The sequence below is a fragment of the Hoplias malabaricus genome, chromosome 12 (genome assembly GCF_029633855.1).
Source record: "Hoplias malabaricus isolate fHopMal1 chromosome 12, fHopMal1.hap1, whole genome shotgun sequence".
Taxonomy (NCBI): Eukaryota; Metazoa; Chordata; class Actinopteri; order Characiformes; family Erythrinidae; genus Hoplias; species Hoplias malabaricus.
This window is the reverse complement of record NC_089811.1, coordinates 20,381,805-20,401,412: the sequence shown is the minus strand read 5'-3', so window position 1 is coordinate 20,401,412 and position 19,608 is coordinate 20,381,805. Positions and strand designations below refer to the sequence as shown.

The 19,608-nt window shown below is 37.8% G+C and overlaps 1 protein-coding gene across 1 annotated transcript; it reads right to left on the bottom strand.

Moving 5' to 3' along the window:
* Positions 1 to 10,087, bottom strand: casq2 (calsequestrin 2). Its single transcript, XM_066641028.1, has 11 exons — positions 9,851 to 10,087; positions 8,548 to 8,632; positions 7,887 to 7,987; positions 7,685 to 7,796; positions 7,337 to 7,410; positions 5,986 to 6,116; positions 3,030 to 3,075; positions 2,332 to 2,386; positions 2,156 to 2,256; positions 1,980 to 2,054; positions 1 to 242 (listed from the first exon to the last, which is right to left on the bottom strand). The coding sequence occupies exons 1-11, from the start codon at positions 10,085 to 10,087 to the stop codon at positions 39 to 41; spliced, it is 1,221 nt and encodes a 406-aa protein (XP_066497125.1). The 3' UTR covers positions 1 to 38.
* Positions 10,088 to 19,608: the final 9,521 nt, after the last annotated feature.

The window sequence follows — 19,608 nt, the reverse complement described above, 5'->3', positions numbered from 1 at the left end:
ATTAAGTCGCCTTTTAATGAAAACAGGTATATAAATTACTAATCATCATCATCGTCGTCATCGTCGTCGTCATCATCGTCGTCGTCATCATCGTCGTCGTCATTGTCATCGTCATCGTCGTCATCATCGTCATCATCCTCAGTGTTGACTTTACCGGAGAGCACATCCTCTATCCAGTCCTCAAGCTCCTCAGCAGTGGGTAAGTCTTCATCATCATCCATCTCTAGCCACACACTGTCTGCCTATAAAAATCAGATTATATATAGTTTTGACCACTACACTATAATAATTATAATTTAATAATACTTATTTAATTAATAATAATTTTCAGTCTATATCACTATATCAATAAGCAAGTAACAGCCTAAAACCCCTTAAATTCTATTGTAATTCATTAGAACATTATCTTCGCTCAGATTTGATGCTTACGGGCTTTAAATAAACATTTAAAAAATGCTACTGGCAAAAAGCAATGTTTTGTGTGAGGTATTATATAATTCTCTAACCCACTTCTATAACCATGTCTATATTTTAGTGATTACTGTATGTCTTTTCTTTTGCATTATCACTAAAGTGTTATATTATCTTTGAAATAAAATGTGCATTCCTACCACAAAAAAGCTATATTTATAACTTGATTACATTTCTTCTTACATTCATTTAGTATTAAAAAAACAACTTAAATATGAATTTGCAAGTTTCACATTTACTAACATCAAACTGCCATCTTTTAATCACCTAAACCAAAACTCAACATACATCCATCCATTATCTGTAACCGCTTATCCAATTTAGGGTCGCGGGGGGTCCAGAGCCTACCTGGAATCATCGGGCACAAGGCGGGAATAGACCCTGGAGGGGATGCCAGTCCTTCACAGGGCAACACAGACACACACACATTCACACCTACGGCCACTTTCAAGTCGCCAATCCACCTGCAACGTGTGTTTTTGGACCGTGGGAGGAAACCGGAGCACCCGGAGGAAACCCACGCGGACACAGGGAGAACACACCAACTCCTCACAGACAGTCACCCGGAGCGGGAATCGAACCCACAACCTCCAGGCCCCTGGAGCTGTGTGACTGCGACACTACCTGCTGCGCCACCGTGCCGCCCACTCAACATACATGTGGATACAATATTTTTCCCACGAACAGAACAAATTGATGCTTTACATGCTATACGGCACTTTTTCCTTGAAGGAACTTAACAAATGCAGTGACAAATTCTTCTTCAAACAACTTAAATGACAGTTGTCAATTACAATAAAATGACAAGAACTGGAGCAATGTGATTTCAATCATTCATTCATTGTCTGTAACCACTCATCCAGTTCAGGGTCACCGTGGGTCCAGAGCCTACCCAGAATCATTGGGCGTAAGGCAGGAACACACCCAGGAGTGGGCGCTAGTCCTTCACAGAGCAATACTCACACCTATGGACACTTTTGAGTCTCCAGTCCACCTACCAACATGTGTTTTTGGAGCGTGGGAGGAAACTGGAGCACCTGGGGGAAACCTACACAGACACAGGGAGAACACACCAAAATTCTCACAGACAGTCACCTGGAGCAGGACTAGAACCCACAACCTCCAGGACCCTGGAGCTGTGTGACTGTGACACTACCTACTGCACCACCATGCCATCAGTAAAAGAGCCCCAAAACATGGTGCTACCACCCTCTAGTCTCATTGATGGGATTCTTTTTTTCCCACTGAAAATATGATCATTATGTACAGATGAATAATTTGGAAGTTCATCAATCAGTACTTTCATTACAGCATTTTGTATTATCCCTGTTTAAATAGTCATCTTGTGTGTAAATTTGACCCACTGAAAAGCTGATACTTTGAAGTAGAGCAGATACTATTCTGTCTCTAATGTGAATTTAGTAGATGCCCTCACTCTCTCTCCCCTCAATCTATGTAGATGTCTGTAGGCATACATTCATTCATTCATATATTGTTTCTTCACTTACATCTGTCACATTAACTATTCCAATCTGAGGCCTGAAGAGATCCACCTTAAATGTTTTCTCCCAGTAAGGTATTAGCTGTAAGAAGAAAAAGGAAGAAGAAAAAACTCATTTTCTGTTAGAAGTCCCACTGAAATCGTTGCATGAATGTGCATTCATGTTTCTACTCAGGTTCTCACCAAAGGGAAGTTATCTGGGTCAATCCAGACAATACTCAGCTCAGGGTTCTCAGTGTTATCCCTGGCAACTTCTTTCAGAATCTCTAAAAACTCAAAGCCATCTGAAAACAACATAGATTATTTTTGACACAAAAATCACCATGAACGTTGAAGAGAAATTCAAGCTTTAAATGTACCAGGATCTTCCTCTTCAGCAAAAGCAACAATGTGAATGCCGTTCAGGTCATCCTCCTGGAGACCAGAACATTAAAGTTAATTTACTGATCATTAACATGAATGGGAATGTTCTACAATGTTCATTGGAAGATTTACCCAAAGCAAAAGTTAGGATTAACAACACTGAGTCAAGTCTAGAGTTCCATAATAGCAGGAGTCCTACTATCAATAGAATCTGAAATCTGAATTTTTAAATATTTATGTTTGTCATTACGGGTCCCAAGATGTTAAACCATTAAAATTTCATGGCCAAACATCTTCAGCAAAACTTTTCCTTCTTTCCGAATGCTGTCATTGGATTAGGTCATATCACATTTTATTCCATTGGCTGATGCAGTATATAAGTGATGTTCTGTAAAATTATTTCCAGGTTGATGAAAAGCTTTAGAAATTTGGAGTAACAAGGATCCATTGCTCGTCTCTTCAAGATGATATGAATTCAGACATTACAGCATCCCCTGTATCCAAAATATTATTCTTCATTCATCAGAGAAGAATGTCTTATAATTTTAACTTGGTTCTTTACACATAACAGTGCATGTTTTTTATTGGTTATGATAACTATAAATTTTTAATTCCATAAATAAAAATTGTTCTTCAGAGGTCATCATGTTGTTGAGAAAGTATAAGACGCATTGTAGGAACAGCTCAATCTCACCCAAGTTTCAAACATGTCTTCAGGCTTCAGTTTCCTCAGTGTGGGTCTATGGTGTGAAAAACAATTTTAAAAGTATCACAATATTATCATCATCCCATCATCATTAATGCCTGTGTGTGTGCTTATTTATTTATTATTTATTTATTTTGCCGGCCTGCGTACCGGGCTGTCCTAGAAGAGGCATTTGTGCTGACTGACTGACACCTAATGTTGAAATGCACATGCGTGAGTAGGAACTGTAAATTCAGCAGTATTTCACAGACAGAACTTAAGGTGGCGCTACTACACCACTACAACGTCTGTTGTTAGTTCACATTCCAGTTCGTGAACTAAATTTGGAACCATTCGGTGGTGACCAGAGGTCCACTTTTTTCCTCTTTTTTCTATTCTTTTTGGGACCTAAAAGATGTGTTCAAGGGTTCAGAGAATTGAGACCTGAATTGGGACACACTTGCGCCGCTTCAGTGCTGTAGGTCCACCATCCACCATGATGAGCAGCTCAGTGTTTTATTGGAGCCTCGAACAGAAATGTGTTGAAGGTTGTTGAGGTACTATTTATCATAGTCTCTTCTTTATGTTTGGAGAATGTTTCTGTGACCCAGCCTCTTGTGTTCTGCTATATATTTAACAAACAGAAAATCATCTTGTCTGTCCCTATAACGACACAAATACACAGACTGTCACTAACTTTCTGACGAGTAAATTCCATCTGCATAGCTTTTTGTTTAACTTTACATGAAAACGGACAAAATCTCTGAATGATTAAAGCCAGAACACAAGAGCGAGGTGTTACTCAAAATAAACGAGGCTGTGATTACGTTATAGCACAGTTTTATCAGTCGGAGTCTTATAGAAATGTAAGTCAGTAATAAATATCTACAAACCGGTTTCCAAAAAAGTTGGGACACTAAACAAATTGTGAATAAAAATTGAATGCAATGATGTGGCGATGGCAAATGCCAGTATTTTATTCGTAATTGAACATAGATGACAGATCAAAAGTTTAATCTGAGTAAATGTAACATTTTAAAGGAAAAATATGCTCATTCAAAATTTCACAGTGTCAACAAATCCCAAAAAAGTTGGGACAAGTAGCAATAAGTGGCTGGAAAAAGGAAATTGAGCTTAAAACGAACAGCTGGAAGACCAATTAACACTAATTAAGTCAATTGACAACATGATTGGGTATAAAAAGAGCTTCTCAGAGTGTCAGTGTCTCTCTGAAGCCAAGATGGTAAGAGGATCACCAATTCCACCATTGTTGCGCAGAAAGATACCAGAATGGTGTTACCCAGCGTAAAATAGCAAAGACTTTTAAGTTATCATCATCAACCATGCATAACATCATCAAAAGATTCAGAGAATTTGGAACAATTGCTGTGTGTAAGGGTCAAGGCCGTAAAACTCTACTGGATGCTCGTGATCCCCGGGCCCTTAAACGTCACTGCACCTCAAACAGGAATGCCACTGTCAAGGACATAACAGAATGGGCTCAGGAATACTTCCAGAAAGCATTGTCAATGAACACAATCCATCGTGCCATCCGCCGTTGCCAGCTGAAACTCTACAGTGCAAATAGGAAGCCATTTCTAAGCAAGCTCCACAAGCTCAGACGTTTGCACTCGGCCAGGGGTCTTTTAAAATTGAGTGTGGCAAAATGGAAGACTCTTCTGTCGTCAGATGAGTCACAATTTGAAGTTCTTTATGGAACTTTGGGACACCATGTCATCCGGACCAGAGAGGACAAGGATAACCCAAGTTGTTATCAACGCTCCGTTCAGAAGCCTGCATCACTGATGGTATGGGGTTGCATGAGTGCTTGTGGCATGGGCAGCTTGCATGTCTGGAAAGGCACCATTAATGCAGAGAACTATGTTCAGGTTCTAGAACAAAATATGCTCCCAACTAGACGTCATCTCTTTCAGGGAAGCCCCTGCATTTTTCAACAAGATAATGCCAGACCACATTCTGCAGCAATCACAATATCATGGCTACGTAGGAGAAGGATCCGGGTACTGAAATGGCCAGTCTGCAGTCCAGATCTTTCACCTATAGAGAACATTTGGCGCATCATAAAGAGGAAGGTGCGACAAAGAAGGCCCAAGGCGATTGAACAGTTAGAAGCCTGTATTAGACATGAATGGGAGAGCATTCTTATTTCTAAACTTGAGAAACTGGTCTCCTCTGTCCCCAGACGTCTGAGTGATGTAAGAAGAAGGGGGGATGCCACACAGTGGTAAAAAATGGCCACATCCCAACTTTTTTGGGATTTGTTGACGCCATGAAATTTTGAAACAAAATATTTTTCCCTTAAAATGATACATTCTCTCAGTTTAAACTTTTGATCTGTGATTTCTGTGATCTGTGTTCTATTCTGAATATAATATTAGATGTTGGCACCTTCACATCACTGCATTCAGTTTTTATTCACAATTTGGTTAGTGTCCCAACTTTTTTGGAATCCAGTTTGTTGTTCCGAGCGATGCCCTGTTCGTTTATCAAGTACACTTTACTTGGTTGATAAAATGTTAAGGTGCTTGGTTTTAGAAATGTTGAAAAACTTAAATGTTGTTTCTGGAAAATGAGTTGCTTTAATGTCATCTCAACACAGTGCTTCAGTTTTTTTTTCAGTGCTTTTCAGCTTTGTATGAACAGAAAATTACAGGCTTTCCATGATCAGCACCTAAGCTTCTCCAGATCTTCCAATGACAAGGGTATGTATTTTGAGCTTTCCTGTTTTTGAAATGCCAGAAAAACCTCTGTGACAATGGCAATACGGCTAATGGTGGTCTGACTAAACTAGGCTTGCCTAGTTTCTCTTTGGTCTTGTTTTTCTGGTATTACAAACCAGAAATTATTTGCCAGAATGTTTGATTAGTGAATGATTAAAACACATAGATAAACATTGTATCCATCCAGCCTTCTATCTGTTCCCACAAAACTATATCCTTCTTACCGTTTGTGTTCAGTGATAAAAGACACAATCTCCTCCTCAGTATGGGGTTTGTCTGGAATGGTGACTGGTTCCTCCATGAAAGGCTCATAGAAATCTACTTCATTCATCTTCAGAGTTAGCTCCTTTGCAACCTGAAGAGATGCAAAATTATTTTCACATCAGAACACTACCCCAATAACTGGTCCATTGGGCAAGAGACCCAGCATTACATTGGCTTACATATCATTACTTTCCAAAGAAATAAATGTATCTCCACCTCTGTGAATTCTTTGTTTAAAACTGTAATATATATTAATTGGTTAGAAGGAGAGTCAGAAGGAAAAACAACACTGAAATATTGTGTGTGTGTGTGTGTGAGAGAGAGAGAGAGAGAGAGAGAGAGAGATAGAGAGAGAGAGAGAGAAATCACCCTGCAAAGGCTAAAATAGTAATTGAAAAATCAGGATTTGGGGTTGGATTGGTGGAGATGTTCTGATCATGTAATGGGTCTTTACACATTAAGTCTACGTATACTGATACCACTTTAGAATGTCTATATTTTTTTTCATAAAGGTTTATAAATGGTTCACAATCACAAACATCAAAATTGAATAATTTATAACCCCTGAGTTGAAAGAGTAACAATGACCTTTTTTTTGCCAAATAGTGAACACACACTGTTCCATCTACACTGTTAGACGTCAGATCTTGCCCGATACTGAGCTTCTTTGTCTTCTCCATCAGTCAACATTAAGCCTGTTAGCTTCAGCACATATTTGTTAATAAATCTAACTATTTAACTGAATCAATCACGAATCAATCACAAATCAATCACAAATAGATTGTCTTTTTTAGACATTTATGATAATGTGGTGTACCTTAAGATATGAAATGCATAAAATTCGCATGCTCAGGACATAGCTTATTCTTTACCTTGTCATTTTCAGTAAGATCTCTTGACATGTTCAGTATTTTTGAACACCCCAGGTTTAGACTGTTTCCTCACAGATAACAGTTGTTTGTATAAACACAGAAAACTGTTTAAGCATGGGTCTGACTGCTCTAATTTATTCCACCATTACATTCTTTCTAGATACAGATATTCAAGTTGCTTTTCCAGTCATCAAAAAATCTTGAGTCCTGTGTGATCAGACATCTGAGAGGTGGAAGCTCTCAATGCACATATAAGAGGCAAATACATTTTGTTAAACAACAAACAGGATTAATGTTTAACAATGATCCACTAAACTTCTTTGTGACTGAAATTAGCCAGAATACTAAAAATATTTATAATGCAGAAATCTAACTTAAAATCTGACCTGATTTAAATTAAATTTACATTTAAGTAATGACAACATGACATGTCACTCACAGATTTATCAAAGGTGGCGAAAAATTTGATGAATGGTTGGAACTGTTCTGCTGCTTCCTGGAAAGCCAGAAAATCTAAGAAGAGGAGAGGAGAGGAGAGTCCTATGCAGTTAAGATTTAATACATTTAAGATTTACTGAACTACTGAGAATATTATAATTGAAAATTACTTGTGCTGTATACAATGTTATTTGGAATTGTATGTTTAAAAACACCAATCAATTTGTCTATTTTAACACTGGTCTGTAAATGACATCTGATTGACCAGGGAAACTTTTTTACTTGTAATCATGTCTGCAAGAAACTGTAATTATCTTATAAACTTAACACATTTTGTCCACACACTCACATTCTGACTCTGGGCTCTTGAAGTAGCCAACGAGTCTGATGTCCTCTTCCATGCGGTCAAAAGCTTGAAGCTCCAGAGCATTGTCAAGCACCTCAACTGGATCCTCCAACAGCTACAAAGAAGATAGAGTACTATTGTATATTACAGTCACTCCACGTGGAGCACAAACGTCAAGCATCAAATATGACAAGTAAAACCTTACATCAAGCAGGAATTCCACAATTATGTCTGCAGAAAGCAGTCCGTCAAACTCAATCACACGGTCATCCTTAAAAATATACACACTGCCCTCTTCCTGCAGACCTAAAAAACATGTACACATTAAAATATAACATGAAGGAATTTTACATGAAGACTATGATGACAAGAAGCACGTAAAGCAATGTCATTGGTGTAATTAAAGTACTTTTAAACTCTCCACCAAGGCAGTTATTTCCACTCATACCTAACCAGGCTCCCTTTTCTTTGAATGAGGACAAACTCAATGAATAAAAATTCATTAAGTAAAATGGATAAAAAACATTAAATATAAGCATAGAAAATCTGAGAAATATAACAAAATATTACAAATATTAATTAATATTAATATTAAACTCCATGTTTTTCAGCTTGTTCGGGTTAATGTGCTTGGCTGACAGGGTCACTAAAATGGAAACTTTTCAAAAACAAATTAATTTGAATTGGGAAATTTACAAGCTTTTCTATATATTTTTCATTCAGCCACTGAAATCTCTTTTCCTTATAAAACCATTTCTATATACACAATCTCTGGACCATATTCTGTCTTCAATATGCACCATTATCATGTACATATTTTTCTTTTTTGAGAACACAATGTGTCTGAAAAATACTCTGTATGTTACCTAGTTTTTTGGCAACTTTGACATCACTCTCAGAGTCCACCATCCCAAACCCAATGCCTTTCTCCTCCAGAACTTGAGCAGCCAGCTGCAAGCAAATTTAGAAATGCAAACTTCATTCTCAGGTTTCCTCTTTATCCGTGCTACGATGTACTAATCACACTGTGTTACTGTCATAGATTAAAATAGATGATGAAAATGACATTGTCAGTGTATTGCTTTAATCTCTGGACGTAAGAAAGTATAAACAAATTATATCCACAGATTATAATCAGAATAATTTTACACACAGGTAAAAATGTAGAGACTATATCCTATTGGAGTGAGTGCAATGAACGTTAACAAAAGATGAGGAACATATGCACAGACCATTTTGTAGCCATACTGGAAAAAACTGATGTGCAAAACGAGCAACAGTATTATCTTCAGTTTCAGGAGAACTGGACCTCACTGTAATAAATTTCTACATGTAGTACATGGACAATAAATTTGAAAAGCTTTTGCTGTTAATTATGTGAACATAAATGTAAAAGTGTGACATGATACCAAAAAAAGAATGAAAAACTATTTTTAACAACAAAGATATGGTACAAAATCTCAACTCGTGGAAGAGAACAAATCATAGGTCAATTTTGTTCTGTTGGATTGCTGGCACTCCAGGAGATCGAACAGGAGATCATCCAATGATAGCAGCACAATGAGATTTCCAAAAATGTCAAGTACAAAGGGGGTATAGAGTATAAGTCAACTTACATAGATATACCGTGGAGTCCCCTGAGCTTAAAATACCCTCATAACATTTTAGGCGGAAAAAAATACCCCTAGCAACTGAAGAGACACAGTTGATTTCCTAAAGAACCAGATCTGAAAAGTAAGTGTGAAGACACGTTTAAAATGTTTTTAAAAAACCCAATGGATTGACCACCAAAAATTACTTAAATGATAACTTATATTCAAACAAAATCAGAGTTTTAAATATATTTATGACAGCAACAATATTTCTGATAATTTCTGACAATTTCTTACTCATGTCACTATATTTACAGAACATTATTTAAAAAGCAATTCTTTCCTGCAGTCATTCTCCATGAAGCCATAGCACTGACAAAGAACCTGGATGTGGAAAAAAAAATTTGGCCCACCTAAATAATCCAAATGCTCACTCAAACACGACATCCTAGTAAAGCATCTGACAAGAGTTGCACTTTATCTTAAAAGTGAAAATAAATTACATTAATACTCTCATAAATAATATTTACTACTTTTTGTTGGCAAACTTTATGGATTGCTGCTTTAATACTCTCACCTCCAGCACCAGCTCTGTCATTTGGAACTGTTTTTCCAGTTCTTTACTGGACGGTGCCGGTGCGTGGTAGAGAAGGCACAACATGCGGTTGTTCTTCAGTGCTTTGCGATAGTTCTTGTCATTGATGTCCAGCACTCTGTCCTTGCCATCATAGCGAGGGAATTCCAGACCTTTCTCTGCCCAGGCCACAGCCACCAAACCCAGACAAAGCAGTGCCAAGAAAAAGAGTGTCCTCATGGCTTCCAACACTCACACAAAAACACTGTTAAAACTCACACCCACTAGAGCCTAAATACAGCAACTCTTTTGTGGAGCTCCACACAGGTCGGAGAACCCAGCCCTGGTACAGAACACCTAGAAATCCTCTAAAACTGGAGCCAAAATAGTGAAAGACAAAACCTGAGGAGGATAACTGAGTCCCCCTGTTGCACTTTTCCGGTGGAAAGATATATCTATCTCTGTTCCTGTCTCTCACACTTTTTCTCTTACAGCTCATTGGAGACAAAGCCCAGGGTAGGGTAGTGGTGAATTAGGATGAGGGAGAGAGAGGGGGGATACCTTACATAGCAGTGGCCTTCTGTCTGTCTCCGAGGGCCTTTTTTAGGAGCCCAGTTGTTTCAGGGCTAAAAATACTCTAGTTGAACAGCAAGGGGGCAGGAACACTGCAGAGGACTTAACAAATGCCTGTAGAAATCATATTTTATCACTGAGGTGAATGATAAGTTAATATTTAAGGTGGTTTCAGGTCTTGTGTGCAAATCCCATTTCTGGAAAAGTTTGGACATTGTGTAAACACAATAAAAAATCAGATTTTTTAAAACCCTCTTTAACTTTCATTTAAAGGAAAAGTATACTATTGTGGGGAAGCATAGTTGTAAGCTCTGCGTCTTTTAAGATGGAATGTTGTGTTTGAAGGGAAAAAAACAACTGTTGTTTTTACAAGGCTGAAGATTTTCTTGGCTGTAAGTTTTTATTCACTGTTACAATTACCACAGAAACTCATTTGTAACTCAAGTTGTTTAGTTTAGTAGCACTTTTGGTAATGCCATCTCCCAAGTTTGGATACATTTCCACCTTAAGTGATCCAAAACAGCAAAAATAAGTCAATATTACCCACCTATGGAGCAGTAATGGAACAATTGTAATGTTGGTTCATGCTTTTCAACATCCATTGTCTAAAATAATTCCAGATGCCTCTGCCATGAACAGAGAGAACAGCAAACGGTGATAATTTTATATTAAAAAGTTTTTGTTTTTTTGTTTTTTTTTTTTTTAATAAAATTATTTCAATAATGAACTTTGCCTGTAGGGTGGCACGATGGAACAGTAGGTAGTGTCGCGGTCAAACAGCTCCAGGGACCTGGAGGTTGTGGGTTTGAGTCCCACTCTGGGTGACTGTCTGTGAGGAGTGTGGTGTGTTCTCCCCGTGTCTGTGTGGGTTTCCTCCGGGTGACTGTCTGTGAGGAGTGTGGTTTGTTCTCCCCGTGTCTGTGTGGGTTTACTCTGGGTGACTGTCTGTGAGGAGTTTAGTGTGTTCTCCCAGTGTCTGTGTGGGTTTCCTCTGGGTGACTGTCTGTGAGGAGTTTAGTGTGTTCTCCCTGTGTCTGTGTGAGTTTCCTCCGGGTGACTGTCTGTGAGGAGTGTGGTGTGTTCTCCCTGTGTCTGCGTGGGTTTCCTCCGGGTGGCTGTCTGTGAGGATTTTGGTGTGTTCTGTCTGTGTCTGCGTGGGTTTCCTCCTGGTGCTCCGGTTTCCTCCCACAACAAAAAAATAAATAAAAAAAACACATGTTGGTAAGTGGATTGATGACCCAAAAGTGAGTCACTCTGTGAAGGACTGGCGCACCCTCCAGGGTGTGTTCCTGCCTTGTGCCCAATGATTCCAGGTAGGTTCTGGACCCACTGCAAACCAAGAACTGGATAAACGGTTACAGACAATGAATGAATGAATGAACTTTGCCTTTAACTGAAAAGTTTCCAACTTTCCACAGAAAAAAACACTTTACATAATTTTGTAAATTTAAAAAGATTTTAATTGGTAATTTAAAAAAATGCTGAAACAGAAGCATGTTTACCAGTTTGTTACACCATATTTCTTTTTAATTACATCATTTGGCAACTGTGAATATTAATTCTTCCTGTTTTTGCCCATTCTTGCTTGATACAATACTTCTAGCTACTTAAAGGTCTATGTTTTTTTTATCCTATTCAAGATGAGCCACATATTTTAAGCAGACGACAGATCTGGACTGCAGGCAAGCCAGTAAAGCAAATGCACTCTTTACAGCTGTCCTGATGTAGCTCATGCAGACTGAGCCCCTGACAATTCCCTGCTGAAATAATCATTGACTTCCAGGAAAAATACATTGCCTTGACAGAAGAACATGTCTCTCTAAAATTTCAGTATATGCCTCCATATCAATAGTACTGTCACACAGACACTGATCAACAATAACACTATGACAACCTTCTTTTATCTACACCCACTCTCAGCTCCAGTGACCATACAGGAGCACACCATAGTTCTACAATTACAGAAAGTAGTTCATCTGCTCTGCATACACTGATTGCCCCCTTTACACTGTTCATCAATGGTCAAGGCCCCAGATGACCACCACAGAGCAGGATTTGAGTGGTGGATCATTCACAGCACTGCAATGACACTGACATGATGATGATGTATTAGTGTGTGTTGTGCTTTTACGAGTGGATAAGACACAGAAATGCTGCTGGAGTTTTTTAACCCTTCTGTGTCACTACTGGACTGACAGCAGTCTCTCAACCAAAAATATACGGCCAGCAGCATCCTGTTTCCATTAATGAAGCACTAGAGGAAGACAATCACAGACAGCAGCAACAGATGAGCTATTTTCTCTGACTTTACATCTACAACATGGACCAATGTGCTAGATGTGTCTAACAGAGTGGATATATTTTTTTAAAAAATCATGCAGCACTGCTATGTCTGATCCACTCTTACCAGCACAACCCACATTAACACATCACCACCACGTCAGTGTTACTGCAGCGCTGAGAATGATCCACTACCCAAATCATACCTGATCTGTGGTGGCCTGTGAGGGTCCTGACCATTGAAGAACAGGTTGAAAGGGGAAATAAAATATACAGAGAAACAAATTGACTCCAGCCTGTAATTACAAAAATACACAGTGCTCTTGTCTGGTCAGTGGAACTCAGAGAATGGACAGTGAGTGTAGAAAGTCATAATGTTATGATTGATTGGTGTGCAATTCACAGTGAGTAATACTGCCCCCTAAACTGCAAGTCCATCCAGCATTATTAAAGACCTGGTTAAGCGTGTTAAATTTATTGGCATGTGTTTACAGGAAAACAAAATTGTTGATTTCTTGTTCTTTTGGTACCTTGGTACATTTCAAATATATTTCATTCATACAGAGTGTGTGCAATGTATACACATTTTAAATAGTAGTAGGTGGTTTCAAGTTAATTTTAAAATAATGGAGAAATAAAATTTAGCTTTAATAGTGAAGATATGTATGGCCCCAGGTCCTGACACTGTACTAAAACAACCTTGCGCATGTGTGAAAGGAGAAAGCTTTTTGTGTTCAGGCATACTGTACAGTAACCAGACACCTGTGTACTGGAAAAGGGCACAGAGTGGACACTGTGGCTTTTGGCAGGAAATCATTTTAGAGACCAGAGCAGAGACTTCATCCAATAAAATGGTCCATATTTAACATACTTAAACATCCATATGAAATTAGTTTGGTTCTTCTCTGCATGTGTCTATGTCCATTAGTGACAAACCAATGCTCTGAGTGCTTATAAATAGCCATTCCCAAAGCAGAGTTGGCCAATTAGTTTAATTGGGAGGCGTAAATGGAAGAGGCACAGATACAGTAATTCCCGCAGCCGCATGCCATCCTGACCCCTGCTTATGACCCTCTGTGCCCCGAGAAACTTAGAGCCTTTCTGAATGAAGACTGCTCGTGGACAGCTGCAGCTTCAAACAAGATGACTGTGTTGCCACATAGACACGGATATGGGGTATAATATTTATTGTTATGGACAAGTAAATTGTTGTCAGTGCCTGGACCTTTTGATTATATGAAACATATGAATTAAAGTATATGACTTACATGAATAATATAAATTATATTACTTTCCTGTTGAGGTTAATTAATGCAGTAAGCTTGAAAAAATAACAGTGGGGCTATTTGTGGCTTAAAACTCTGTGGAAATGTGATACCAAGTGCTTTTATTGTCACCTGGCTACTAGTTACACATTGGTCTGTTTTTAAATGCATGGTTTAGTTTAAGAATTAAATCTAAATAGATATATATTTATACTAAATTGCAAACATGTAATACAGTTTATACTACATATATACGGTATATTGTCACTTTCCAATCAGAAACATGTATCTCCAAAATAGTAACTTTACAGGAGAAGGAAAAAACATATTTAGATTTCAATGGAATTCAAAGTAAAAAGATTTTATTCCAAGTCATTTTGGAACATTTCTATTGGTCAATTCATCATGAAATTTTCGTACAGCGTGATGGACTGCTGTGGTCAAATGTGGTAGTAAACTGAAAATTGACAAGAAATTGGTGATAAATGTTTTTAATTGCACAGTGACTATATACTTGTACACATAGGCACATACTACAGTTATATGTTAGTTAAATATAGTCACTGGCCAATTAATCAGCCCCAGTAAATTACATTGTAAAATAATAACAATGGCCGATATCTGTGCTCATCAGGATGATAGATAAAAAATATCTACAGACAGGGTGTGACAGTAGCGCAACAGGTTGTGTTATTGTCACACAGCTCCAGGGTTGAGGACTTATGAATTCACTTTCTGTCAGGAATTATGTGTGTTCTCCCTGTATCTGAAAAGATTTTTATTCTAATGCTACATTTCCAAAATTGGCTTACTGTATGTTACATTGACTTGAGACTTGGCTTGGAGTCTAGCCTAAAAACTTGTGACATGACTCTGAATTTTATTTGTGACTTGTGAAAATCTCTGCTGTGGGCATATCAGCCTTTTCAGCATGGCTACTGTGGAACCATGTTAGCCCTCCTGTTCCTGTCAATTTCGCCATCCTACCACAAAGGTATTAGGGGTGCTTGAATACAGATGGGTGGGCTGAAATTCCAAATGTGAGGGCATGCTGCAAAGTGCCTCATTATTGGTTGTTAAGAAATCTGGGGGGTTTCTCTGTGCTATATTCGGTGCTCCTGACATATTTTAGCACAACAGAATAATCCGGATGTTTAAAAAAAAGGTTTGATCTGTTATTTTTGTACACTGCACATCATAAATGACATTTGTAAAGAAGCAATAACCTAAAATATTACTATTTAATTGGGTTAGTCTACATTATAGTGTAATGTCTTTCATTCATCTTTCATGTCATGAAATTTACTCTTATTTTACCTGCATTTGTGTGACTGAATTTAGTCTGAAAATAGTGTTTGCTGATATCAGGTGTATTTGTCACTGCAACACATTAGTTTGATTAGAAACAGTAGTGATTATGTAAGAAGTAAAAATTAAGTTATTATTAGTGATTATCAAGGAATTAAGAGACCGATATGCAAATCTGTAGCCTCTTACTGTTGGCACAGCATTTTGTGATGTGTACAGCAATGAGAGAGACTATTTAATCATTCATTCATTCATTCATTATCTGTAACTGCTAATCCAGTTCAGGGCGGCAATGGGTCTGGAGCCTACCTGGAATCATTGGGCGCAAGGCAGGAACACACCCTGGAGGGGGCGCCAGTCCTTCACAGTACCACACACACACACACGGACACTTTTGAGTCATCAATCCACCTACCAACGTGTGTTTTTGGACTGTGGGAGGAATCTGGAACACCTGGAGGAAACCCACGCAGACAGAGGGAGAACACACCTCCTCACAGACAGTCACCCTGGAACTGTGTGACTGCAACACTACCTGCTGCGCCACAGTATTATTTAATCCAATACTTTAAAACAAACTAGATATATACATACAGTGTTAACTATCCTTTAACATTTTATTGTCTTTACAAGACTATAGTATCAGTTTAATGCACTATAAAAAAATGTGTGGCTCCGGTGTCACACCTCTTCAAGGTGACACATGGACTATTCATAGCATAGTCTTCATTTGGCCTCTTCCTACCACCAAGAGTGGGAACTGTATTTGTCTTGTAAATGACTGACCTTTAAGCTTTTTTTTCCAATTGGATAATTGCACAGCCACTGAGGACTAAGACTACAGCACAAATGGAAACAGCAGTAGTGAATGAATTAATTGATTTTGGACTAGATAAAAGAATCATTACTGACCAAAAATTGTAAACCAAATTATTATTTAATTATAACTGAGGCAACGCCACAGGCCAACAGAAGGGGGTCTCTCTCAAAACTGTAATTCCCGGACTCCCCAGCACTAATTATTGCAGTGCTGACAGGGTGCACCTGCTTGACCCATGTATACATGACCATCCAAACAACGGTTCAGTGTCATGTCTTTTTGGGGGTTGAGTGGTATATTTAAAATATATAAAATAACAATAATATGCAGTTTTGATGTACCCTTTGTTTCATCATTCCTGCTTTTTATCCTTGAATTTTAAAAAGCGTAAGGAGGTTGCTGGTTCAAATCCGACTTAAAACACTTCACAAAAATTCATTATCTGTAACCGTTTATCCAGTCTAGGGTCGCAGTGAGTCCAGAGCCTACCTGGAATCATTGGGCGCAAGGCAGGAATACACCCTGGAGGGGGCGCCAGTCCTTCACAGGGCAACACACACACTCACACATTCACTCACACCTACGGATACTTTAGAGTTTCCAATCCACCTACCAACGTGTGTTTTTGTAGCGTGGGAGTGGGACTTTTTCCTCACAGAAAGTCACCAGGAGGAAACCCACACAAACACAGGGAGAACACACCACACTCCTCACAGACAGTCACCCGGAGCAGGACTTGAACCCACAACCTCCAGGTCCCTGGAGCTGTGTGACTGCAACACTATCTGCTGCACCACCGTGCCACCCACAAATATTTGTTACATCCTATATTGCATTCACGTTTGTATGCCATTAGAACATATAAATAAATTAGTAATTAAACCTCTTTTAGCAAACCATTGGCTTAATCTATACTTGGTCCAGTCACGTTTTTTTTTTGTTTGTTTGTTTGTTTGTTTTTCTTTTTTTGTCTGTGATAAAACGACAATGCAAGGGAACTCACAATTGGCAAGTTTTTCTTTCAGTTAATTTCCAAACTCTTGTGTTAAGAATGAGAAAAGGTTTACATGCAATACTTAAATTGAACACCAGATGGAAACATGACTTCACTTTTTAAGTAAAGCTCTGATTTGTCTCAGTTGTTCATGCTATTTGTATCACGTGCCTGATCTCAAGGTCTAATGCTAATACACCAAAGGACAAAAATACTCTGAAAAAACTTTTACAAATTAAAGTCTGACACCCTACACACAACTAAAGATAATATGTTTTAATTCAACTTTGATTTTGCAAAAAATGAAACTGAAAATATACAGTGATATTAAACAGTTGATTTAATCAGAATGTGAAGACTAAGCTAAGACAGCTATTCTGAACATCTTACGCTTACATCATGTCTTATATCACATGGTTGTTTTGGTACAAATCATTGTAAGTCTACATTTATTGAAAATGATTCCTAAAACAAATTTTGTGTTGGGATTTATCTTTTCAGATATCCAGATGTTTTCAATTGGTTGTAGTTTATGTGTAGTTTAAGCTGCTAATGCTTATCAATCAAAAGATCTGCTTACAGTGCATAGATAGATATAGCTTAAGATTAGCCTCAACCTTGGTTAACCTGTTTAAAAATGTTGCTGATTCCTGCAGGCACCCAGTGTTTTCACAAAGTTTGCCTATAAGAGCCCAGGGTGAAATATGTCACAAACACTTTATAAGGTCTGGAAAGTCCCCTAGACAGCACTTTAAATCTTGAGGTCCCTAAGTGACATTTCTTGAACTTCCTAGATGCAGTCACATGACAATTTGTCAATTTGTGTATGTGTGACCTGAATAACATAATTTAAATTTACAGAATTTACAGTGTGTTTAGTGAGTACATTGAGACCAGAAATGCATAGAAAAGCATATTTTTGTTTCCAATTTAGATGCTTTAATAAACTCTAAGACCCATTCTGATCCCATTTCAAGAACAAAATGTTGAAATACAAGTTACAAATGGTTGTTAAGATATTCATTACATTGGGTTATTAATTCAAAAATAAATACAGAATATTGAAAGAAATGTGGAAAAAAAGTGTTCCATGTTGTTTATTTGGTCTGTTTATATTCTCAATTCACAATTCACAATTTTATTTTAAAAGTTTTTCCTTTCAGAAATTTCATTTTAAAAGCTGTCCTTCAGTGTTCGAATATCAGCAACATTTAAAAATTCATGTGGGACATTAATCTTCATTTTTGCTGCAACAACAATTCGAAGTTCCAGTGATTTTATGAGGATGTCAGCTAAACAATTTCTGAATGTTGATATGATGCACAGTTTTGCATTTGTGTTCAGTGTTCCTATTTGAATATTGTGTGAAAATAAATGCTTTTGAGTGTAGATGGTACATAATATCAACACAACATCACACATACTATACTGATGTAAGATATAATCGTATGAAAAATGTTTGGGCACTCCTGCTGAAATTACATTTTTAAAAATTGATTTAGTGTTAAAATCCTATACATAGAACACTTCGGAAACACTTTAAAGCATATTGTAAATCATTATTACATATTTTTGTTTGCTGAATTTAGCATGTTGGGAGAAAAAATGTCTTATTAAGTGTGGTCTGTACAAAAGATTTTGCAATATTTAGCCCCCAAAATATAACAAGTTCATGTTTGTTTTCTGTGGATGTTTTAATTTACTTTCAGAAAACATGTACTTTGACCAGGGGTGTCCAACATTTTGCAAATTCCAGTGTATACAGTAATTATTCTTATAAAATGTAATAACAGCTTACAGCGCATTTCCCTGTTCATCTACTGAGAACTGAACTATGGCTGAATCTCAAAAAACTACCTGCTCCCTGGGCCTTTCTCATTGTCATATCTAAATTCTTGCTATTACACAGAGGTTATACAATAATTTTCAAACATCTTTGTCAACTAGATTTGGAGATTAAAGTATCTGAATTCACTAATTATAAGAGGTGTCTACTTTTAAACAAACCTTTAAACATATATTGTATATAGAGGCACCGTGACCCTGATATGGACAAGCTGAAAAGAAGATGAAATGAATGTATATAGAGGAACACTAAGTAGTTTTTTTACTTTAAAATTACAGCTGCAATATCACTGTGATAATTCACCGCAGAACAAGCACTATGTAACTTTGGGAGGATTTATATTCAGTTTAAGACCTTGCACTTGTTTTCCATTTGTTTAACATGAAATTAAATGTTTTAATTAGTTCTTTATGTGGATGTCAGTTCTTGTTAGGGTGAACCAGGGCCAGTGAAGGTCCTGATGGCAGGGTTGGCAATGATGTAGCTCTGGTTGTATTCTTGGATCTGAGGTTGGGTGCTCCAGTCGCCTTCTATGTATTTATGGTACGGGTCATCAGAATGCTCCCTCCGCTTGGACTTCACTGTGCTCACTAAAATGGCCACCACAATGAAGGCGAACATGCCAATCATTACCACCAGGTACCAGATGACATTCTGGAAGTTTTCCTCAGCCAG